The 10,042-nt window shown below is 45.2% G+C and overlaps 1 protein-coding gene across 1 annotated transcript; it reads left to right on the top strand.

The window, feature by feature from the left end:
• The first annotated feature begins 1,686 nt into the window (after nucleotides 1-1,686).
• On the top strand, nucleotides 1,687-3,136 carry LOC106136662 (lipase 3). The gene has a single exon (XM_013337285.2). The coding sequence runs from the start codon at nucleotides 1,733-1,735 to the stop codon at nucleotides 2,999-3,001; it is 1,269 nt and encodes a 422-aa protein (XP_013192739.2). The 5' UTR covers nucleotides 1,687-1,732; the 3' UTR covers nucleotides 3,002-3,136.
• The last annotated feature ends 6,906 nt before the right edge of the window (nucleotides 3,137-10,042 follow it).

The raw sequence follows: 10,042 nt of genomic DNA, 5'->3' as shown, positions 1-10,042 counted from the left end.
AAAATATAGTATCGTTGAGTTGGTATTTCGTAACACAAGTTTCGAACTTACTTCGAGGCTAACTCAATCTGTGTAATTTGTCCCGTATATATTTATTATTTGTTAAAGATCCCTAAAATAGTAATGATTAAGTGTGCGTTAATATCTTCTAGAGGTTACGTAGCGTAATAAATCGAATTGATTGGATAGAATTTTAGAGAAAATTTGTTAAAATTTTATGTTATTGTCTTTTGTTACTTTATGACTAACTAATTGCCACCGGTTTTGTCGTTATCTTAAGAATATAATTATTTATACAACAATACATTTACACTATTTCTAATACAACCATACATACATATGGTCACGTCATATCCCTTGCGGGGTAGACAAAGCTAACAGTCTTGACTGAATGGCCACGTTCAGCTATTTGGCTTAATGATAGAATTGAGATTCAAATAGTGACAGGTTGCTAGCCCGTCGCCTAAAAAAGAATCCCAAGTTTGTAAGCCTATTCCTTAGTCGCCTTTTACGACACCCATGGGAAAGAGATGGAGTGGTCCTATTCTTTATTGTATTGGTGCCGGGAACCACACGGCTCTGCCGGGAATCACACGGCACTATTTCCAATCGTTATGTAAAATTACATAATATACATTGTATTGATGTATGTACATCATGCCTTTTTCTTGAAGTGGTTGGCAGAGACTACATCTTACAATTCAGTATTCAATTCAGAATGTTCATATTCGGAATTTTTATTCATTATTATGTGACATCACGAACATTAATAATTGAAATATCTCTTGGTTTCACAACATTGGTTGACTTCGAATAAATTACTTAACTCTAAGTTTAGTGCCGCTTACAAAGCGTCAGTGCAGAAGAAGCGGTAACAAACTAAACGGCAGAATTTTCTTCAATAACGTCAACTTTACAATAATCCAAATTTAGAATTTAAATTAAATAGAAGAATGTGGAGAATACATTTAATTTCCCAAGATCCCGCTCAACAAATTTCATCTGCTTTATCCAATTCCATTAATCTTTTGTACAAGATCGTCCGTTTAAAGTACTCTTGACCTGACCGAAATATACGCTTTAAGGATAAATTCATACCGGCAAGTTCAAAAATTGCCAATCCATTTTTATTTCGCTCTGTTTAAATATTTCATTAATTTATTTCAGTTAAAAATTTAACATTTTTTTAGTATTATATGATTGAGTTTTCATATAAACAGGTTGACTTTGAATCCAATCCAAAAAACAATTCACTATATAATAAGAAAAATATTGTCTGCATATCCAGTCAAATGGAAGTGCAAACATGATCCAAGTAAAGTTGCATAACACACAAACGTCACTGTGTGTATGAGAAAATAGTCTTCATTAAATAATAAAAAATATGTATAGACAGGTGTTTTAATTAATATTCTTCCTCTATTTGCTTCACTTTTAATAAGTGCGTGACGTATTATAGTTTTTCCATTATGTAGAAATCATGATGTTTAGTTATCGTAATGATAGGTTTGAATAACCCAAAATTATTGCTGTAGCCTTATATTAAGAGAACGCTAATGAATCAAAAATCATCCTGTATACGACGTGAAAAAACGTGGAAAAATAATGAAACTAATTTAACAAGTATGGTACTTATCAAAACACAATTTATTTAAACATATGTTATCTTTATAACGTGAAAAACAACTGTAATAGATAGTCAAGAGTATTCTTAATTTCATTTCACTTCAAAATGTCCCACAATACAATTGTGACAAAATTAATTTTAGTAGTGGTTTATTTAAGTAATACAATATTATGTGGAGATAGTAATAATTCCGTATCATCCTTAGTTTCAGATGCTTTGATGATAATTAACAATGATTTACCATCATATAAAGATCTAAGTAACGGCTTAGAGACAGCCGTAGAAAATATTTCCGATCTTCATGCGGATATAATAGAAATTATTGAAAACAACGGTTATGAAGCTGAAAAACATAACGTGACAACAAAAGATGGATATATTCTTGGTGTTCATAGAATCCCAGGTAAAGGAGAGCCCATATTTTTGATGCACGGATTGTTATTGAGTTCAGATGACTGGGTTACACCACAAAAAGAGCGAGGACTTGCCTTTTTACTTGCCAATGATGGATACGACGTGTGGATGGGTAACGCAAGAGGCAATGTCCACAGTCGTCATCATGAACATTTGTCTCCAGAAAGCGACGAATTCTGGGAATTCAGCTGGGACGAAATCGGCCGGTACGATTTACCAGCGATGATAGACTATGTGCTCGAAGTAACAGGAAGAACACAATTACAATTTATTGGTCATTCGCAAGGTACAACATCGTTCTTTGTCATGTGTTCGGAGTTGTCAGAGTATAATGGAAAAATCAAAAAAATGATTGCACTGTCAGCTGTCGCTTGGTCGAGTCACGTTAGGAGTCCTATAGTGAAACTTATTTCTCCTATCGCACCACTAGCAACCTTACTCAACATACACGAGTTCTTGCCAAGAAACGAAATTATGAATGTTATAACAACAGCCGCGTGTGGTACTCCAGAATCAGCCGCTGTAGTTTGCAACACAATAATTTCTCTGTTCTGTGGCTTTGATAATAGTCAAATCAATTTCGAAGTTATAGCAACGATATTTCAACATTTCCCAGCTGGGTGTTCTTTAAAACAACTTCTCCATTATGCACAAATTATCACTTCGGGTTATTTCAGACCGTATGACTATGGAATAGTTCTCAATTTGGCAAAATATGGTTCATCTAAACCTTCTGATTACGACGTCAGTAATATAGATGCCCCTGTATATATATTGCATGGACAAAATGACTGGTTTTCAAACATAACAGATGTGGAAATTTTGATAGACAAGCTGCCTAATTTTAAAGAATTGTTCGTTGTTCCGTGGAAATCATTCAACCATATGGACTTTTTGTATTCCAAAGATATCAAAACTTTAGTCTATGATAAGCTGAGTTCGATTTTGAAAATTAATTAAAATTAGTTGGTGATAAAAATTTCATTCACCGCTATCTCGGTAAGAAGGCATTTTGATTACGAAGCTAAATTAATTTTATCAAAATTGAAAACAATCGAATGAAATGTACAATTTGTTAGATAATAAAAACATAAAAATTCTACCCCCGCCCGTAATCGTTACTGATACAAATAGGTTATGTTTAATAATTATAGGATATTGATTTCATTAAACCCTGATCATGCCTCTGGTTAGACCTATTTTTAGTACGTAACGAAGACTACGTTCAGCTGTTTGGCTTAATGATAGAATTGATATTCATATAGTGACAGTTTGTCAGCGCGTCGTCGCCTTAAAGAGGAATCTCAAGTATATAAGCATATCCCTTAGTCGCCTTTTACGATATCCTTTTTCTATTGCAGTGCCGTGTGGTTGCCAGCACCAGTACAAAAAAGAATAGGACCACTCCATCTCTTTCCCATGGATGTCGTAAAAGGCGACTTAGGGATAGGCTTTCAAACTTGGGATTCTTCCTTTAGGCGACAGGCTAGCAACCTGTCACTATTTGAATCTCAATTCTATCATTAAGCCAAATAGCTGAACGTGGCCATTCAGACTTTTCAGGACTGTTGGCTCTGTCTACCCCGCAAGGGATATAGACGTGACCATATGTATGTTTTTCTATTGGTGCCGGAAACCACACAGAATAAACAAACTTACTCTGCATTTATAATATATAGTTCGGATGTTTCTCATAATTTAATTAACTGTTTGTGTAAAAATAATAAAAATATAGGTACATAATATAGATAATTATCTTAATTTTATTGATTAATATGAATAAACAATTGTACTACTAATGTTTGTTGTTTTCCTCGCCTCCCTCCCTCCTCTTAGCAATTTAAGTGTTGACTTTACTTTATAGCACAATTTTTAAAGTAATCCATAAATTATTGTTATATTAATTAAACGTCCATAAATATTACGTAAACAAGTATTTTGTAATCTTGGTTGTAAAACAATAATATATATATTATGTCTCACTTATTTCTTATCTTACACGTGTGTTATCTTGATCAGGTCCTGACTATTATTATATCATTCATTCATACATACAATCACGTCTATATACCTCGCGGGGTAGACAGAGCCAACAGTCTTGAAAGGACTAAATGGCCACTTCAGCTATTTGGCTTAATGATAGAATTAAGATTCAAATAGTGACAGGTCGCTAGCCCATGGCCAAAAAGAAGAATCCCATGTTTATAAACCAATCCCTTAGTCGCCTTTTACGACATCCGTGGGGAAGAGATGGAGAGGTCCTATTCTTTTTCTATTGGGGCCGAGAACCACACGGCACCAAAGCTAATAGTATATAATAACTACGTTTATAGAAAGACTCTTTATTAGCAAGCCAATTGGAAATAATGGCATTGAGCCAAATAAGTTATGCACCCAGGAACTTATGCATTCATTTGTAAGCAACTTGAGCTTTTATGCTGACTAAGTTATTTTATTGGCTAGGGATGTTGAATGTAATGCATATCTTTACTAATATTATAAAGCTGAAGAGTTTGTTTGTTTGAACGCGCTAATCTCAGGAACTACTGGTTCAAATTGAAAAATTATTTTTGTGTTAAATAAAACATTTATCGAGGAAAGCTTTAGGCTATGTTACATCACGCTGCCACTATTAGGAGCGAAGAAATAATGGAAAATGTGAAAAAAAACGGGGAAAATTATTCATCCTTGAGGGCCTTGAGGCCTCAATGATGCCCAAAATAACTTTTCCAAACGGAGGAAGTCGCGGGCACAGCTAGTTCAATCTTCTTCTTTGTCGTTACCTTTTCCCGCTTTCTACGCGGGTCGGCACAGTATGTTATTATGTTTTTTCCAATAAGGTACTTCTGTCCATTAACATCTCACTGGTCACTCCCTTTCTCCTCATACCATCATTTACACTATTTCTTAAACCTTTCACTTCAATATTTAAGGCTCTTTTAGTAACATGACCTTCCTCTGTTCTCATGATGTGTCCGTACCAACCCAGCTTATTACCATTCATCATTCTATCAATCTATATACAAAAAAAAAACAGATATATAAGTTTACTATACAGATTTACTGACATGTGCTTACAATTCTATACCATACATACATATAGTCACGTCTATATAACTTGCGGGGTAGGCAGAGCCAACAGTTTTGAAAAGACTGATGGGCCACGTTCAGCTGTTTAGCTTTATGATGGAATTGAGATTCAAATAGTGACAGGTTGGTAGCCCATCGCCTACAAGAGGAATCTAAAGTTTATTAGCCTACATTTAATCGCATTTCACGACATCCATGATAAAAATATAGAGTAGATGTTTTCTTAAGTGCAAGAAATTAAACGGCACTCAACCTTATTGCCTTGTTGTACCAAAATCCCAAATACCGTTCTGGTTTATTGGATTCGTATAGATTTTTTTGGTGGCTGTCCAATTAGACCAAAGGTACCTCGTATACGGTCAACAAAAACGGTCGCTGAAACATATCGCGTGAGTCCGCCACAACATGGTTCCGAATTAATACTAACAATTACTGGTATTGCACGCACAGACTATACAAATTGACGCTATGCGTGCACGATTAGGCTGAGAGCATAGTGGCGGGAGGTAGCGATCGTTAGCCTTTCAAAACTTGATTGGTGTAAACAATGTATTCTCTCGTACATACATATAATTACGTCTATATCCCTTGCGGGGTACACAGAGCCAACAGTCTTGAACACTGATAGGCCACGTATAGATATTCTCTCGTCCACGTTTCTATTCTAAGTTTGGATAGTTGTGAAGTTGACGTTATTGTAGAATATGCTGCAGTGCAGTTTGCTACCGCTTTTCTGCACTGACGCTTTGGAAGCGGTGGGTAAATTTAGTTTTAAGTAATTTATTCGTCATACGTCAACCAATGTTTTGAGACCAAAGGATATAATTATTAAGTGAGGTTTGTAATTTACCAACATAATGAAAAAAAAATTGGAATTTGTATAATAGGTCCAGAAAGATGATCATGGTCATAAAGGCGCACTCCTTACTCCTCTCCAGGATGTGACCGGGATTAAAGCCAGGAGGAAGAAGAAGAAGCAACCTTCTTAAGCTTTGGAGTCGTGTGGTTCCCCGCGCTTTAGAATAGGAATAATCCCTTTCCAATAAGTATCATAAAAGGTGACTAAGAGATTGGCGTATGCACGAAACGCATGTATCCCGTGTGGTTCCCGGCATCAATAAAAAACAAGAATAGGACCACTCCTTGTCTTTCTAATGGATGTCGTAAAAGGGGACTAAGAGATAGGCTTATAAAATAGGGATTCTTCATTTAGGCGATGGGCTAGCAACCTGTCACTATTTGAATCTCAATTATATCATCAAGCCAAAGAGCTGAACGTGACCTATCAGTTTTTGAAGACTTTTGGCTCTGTCTACCCCGCAAGGGAACGTTTACGTGACCCATTACGGGTTAAGTTCCATTACAAAGGTTGCGGCCAGTCGGGAGCTTCTCATAAAGACCTTTTTTTTTTTTTTTTTTTTTTTTTTTTTTTTTTTAACGTGTGGAAAGACCTTCGTCTACCCGGCCGGCTACGGGAAGTCGGACGGGTTATGTGGGGCTTGAACCCACTAAAACCACACGGTGCCATCGCCTACCGCTTCGTTGCCAGGAGTGTGAGCTGCCCTCGCTCATACTCCTGACGCGGCGGCCGCTTCCACGGCGGCCTCGGCTCGGCCGCTCTCCACGGAGCGGCCAGCGGGGTGACCCGTCGGCCTTCAATTCTACCCGCTAGGGGAGGGCGCGCCTGGCACAAGCGCGCCTTCGACCCAGGGCCGTTTCGCCAGGCAGCGGAATCCCGTTTCCGCCGCCCGACCGGCCCTTATTGTGGGGGCAGCAGGTGCAGGGCGTATGCCCGCCTCCTGCGCCCAGTGCGCCGGCGGCGTATGGGGAGGTCGGACGTGTCCTCTCTCACCCTTTCCGCCGCCTCTTTGCGGAGCATGACGCTCTCCGCAAAGGTCTGCACTGCTGTCCACGACCTCTCGCTGTCGACCATCTGTCTCACGACAGCCGGCAGAGAAAGGTCGTCCCCCACGACCGCGCGAAGCTCCGCGCGGTCTTGGTCCCAGGCTGGGCAAACCTCCAAGGTGTGCTGGGCGTCCTCGTCAGCACATCCGTCACAGTGGTGGCAGACAGCAGACGGCTCCCGACCGATCAGACACAGATACCCTCCGAAACAACCATGTCCGGAGAGCATCTGGGTCAGACGGTAAGTCAGGCTACCGTGCTGCCTCGCCAACCACTGTCCCAACACCGGACGGACCGCCTCGACGGTTCTACGCCCAGCAGTCGGCTGCTCCAGCCTTTGGGACCACTCTTCAATGGAGCGCTGACACAGCTCATTGCGGCGTCCTGCGATCTCCCTCGGTGCCAACCGGTGACCCTGGGCCACGGCCTCCTCGCGCCAGAAGAACAGCGACGCGAGGGTTTTCGCCTCTAGGTCCCAGGGAATGGAACCGGCCAGCACAGACGCTGCCTCAAAGGAGATCGTGCGATATCCCCTTGCGGCTCTCGTCGCCATCAGCCTCTGTGGCCTCCGCAGGGAAGCGAGGTTTTGGCGAGAGAGCGCATCCGCCCATACGGGGGCCCCGTAAAGGGCTATCGATCGCACGACCCCCATGTACAAGCGCCTGCAGGACGCTTCTGGACCTCCCAGATTCGGCATGAGCCGAGTCAGCGCTCCGGCCGCCGTCGTCACGCGCGGCGCTAATTCCGCGAAGTGGGCGCCGAAGTTCCATCTGCCATCAAGAACGATGCCCAGGTAGCGCATCGATTGCTTGATGGCAATTGAAACACCTCCAACCGTCAGACTGGCGTCTGCAGGCGGCTTCCTCCGAGGGCCATGGAAGCACAGCGCCTCGGATTTGTGGAGAGCCACCTCCAGACCCAGTCGACGGATCCGGCGCACCACTTCAGCGACTCCCGCAGTGGCGAGCAATGACGCCTCCCTATATGTGGCGCCGCGGGCGGTCACGAGTGTGTCGTCCGCGTAGCAGACGACCTCCACCCAGGGCAGAGTGACCGTCCGCAGCACCCAATCGTAACCGATGTTCCACAGGAGCGGTCCTAAGACAGAACCCTGTGGAACACCGCGCGTCATTGAACTCTTCGTCCAACCGTTTCGGTCAGGGAAGATTATCCATCTCTCTGAGAGGTAGTCCTGGATGACCCGACGCAGGTAGGTCGGCACCCCATGGTATCGGAGTGCCTCCACAATGCAAGACCAGGGGAGGGAGTTAAAGGCGTTGGCGATGTCCAAAGACACCGCCACGACCACCTCACCCTGGGCAACCGCATCCTGCGCCAAGGACTTCACCCTCAGCACGGCGTGAATCGTCGACCGCCTCCGGCGGAACCCGTATTGGCGATCCGCCAGGTCCGGTCCGACTCTCTCCAGGTGCTCGACGAGGCGGTCAGCAATGACCCTTTCCAGCAATTTGCCGGCCTCATCGAGCACGACGAGGGGACGGAACCCGGTCGGAGAATCCGCCGGACGTCCCTCCTTCTGCAGTAGGACTAGTCGGCCCACTTTCCACGCCGCGGGAAACCTTCCCTGCTCGAAACAGGCTGTGAACAGCCCCCTCAGCCGTTCCCCCAGAACGTCCAGAGCGAGGACGAGGGCACGACCCGGAACTCCATCAGGACCCGGGGCGACGTTCTTCGCACGCAGCCGTGTAACGGCTGCAGCAAACTCATCCCGGGTCACCTCCGGGATCGCCTCCACGCCCTCGCTTCTTTCCGCCAGTGGCGGTGCCATACTGGGGGGCTGAAAGGCCGCTCCCTGCGGGAACAGAGCGGCCACCACCTCACCGAGGAACTGCGGATCCAAGGTCCGCGTCAGGGGGGCCGCATACGGCCGGAGCTTATTCCGGACCAGCCGATACGGGCGCCCCCAAGGATCGCGGTCCAAGGTACCCAGCAGCTCCTCGCGTGCTGCCTCCTTGGCAGACGCTATCGCGGTCCTCAGCGATCTCTTCGCCTCCACTAGTGTCGCGCACAAGGCGGCCTCTTCGGACTCGTCCCTGCGCCTTCTCCTCCGGTATCGGGCGTACTGGCGTCTAGCCCTGAAACAGGCTTCTCGCAGACGCGAGAGCTCGGGCGACCACCAGTACACCCACCTTCTGGGAGGACGAGTACTGGCCCGGGGCATCGAGGCGTCGCAGATTTCTGCTAACGCGCCCCGGAACCACTCGGTCTCGTCCTCTACCACCACATTCGCCGGCGCACGGGACCAACCTTTTACAATGGCCGCCTCGCGGAGAAACTCCTTGTCGAGGCGCTTCAGCTGCCACCTCGGGCCAGCCTCGTTCGGAGTTCGGCTTGGGCCGCTCGGAGCGACCGAGGACGCGGAGAGATCAAACCGTATGTAACGGTGATCAGAGAGCGTCTCCACGTCCTCCAACACGCTCCAGCCCTCGACACGGCGCGCTAGGTCTGGGCTCGCGAACGTAACGTCCGGTCGCGAGCTACCGTTCCATCGCACGCACGTGGGTGCCGTCCCCCGATTCACTACCGCTAGCCCGTTAGTGATGAGCCACTCCTCGATAAGTGCACCCCGCGCATCTGTTGTGGGGGATCCCCATGCCGTTGATTTGGCATTGAGATCTCCAGCAACCAGCACGGGGAGAGGGTGACTCCTCAGGACCAGCGCCTCGACCTGGGTCAGGAATGACTCGAACTCGTTGAGCGGACGGTTGGGCGAGAAATAAACTCCAACCACAACCAAGTCACCCAGACGAGCCGAGACCATTCCATGACCTCGCACGACACATGTAGGAGGCGAAGAGCTCGCCGAAGACACGATCGCCACCGCACTGTCTTCGTCCCGCACCCAGTTATCCCGGGGCGGGACGAAGTACGGCTCAGAGACCACCGCCACGTCTATCAACCACTGCGCCATGCTCTGACACAACAGGTCCTGTGCACTGGTGCAGTGGTTTATATTCGCCTGGAGAACTTTGAGGGCCATAATTA

This window comes from Amyelois transitella, chromosome 18, assembly GCF_032362555.1.
Source record: "Amyelois transitella isolate CPQ chromosome 18, ilAmyTran1.1, whole genome shotgun sequence".
Lineage (NCBI taxonomy): Eukaryota > Metazoa > Arthropoda > Insecta > Lepidoptera > Pyralidae > Amyelois > Amyelois transitella.
Note: the sequence above shows the minus strand (reverse complement) of the source record. Positions and strands in the feature narration are given on the sequence as shown.

Bases quoted from the DNA above. Each gene is read 5' to 3' on its own strand.
- LOC106136662 (XM_013337285.2), top strand. From the start codon at position 1,733: ATGTCCCACAATACAATTGTGACAAAATTAATTTTAGTAGTGGTTTAT.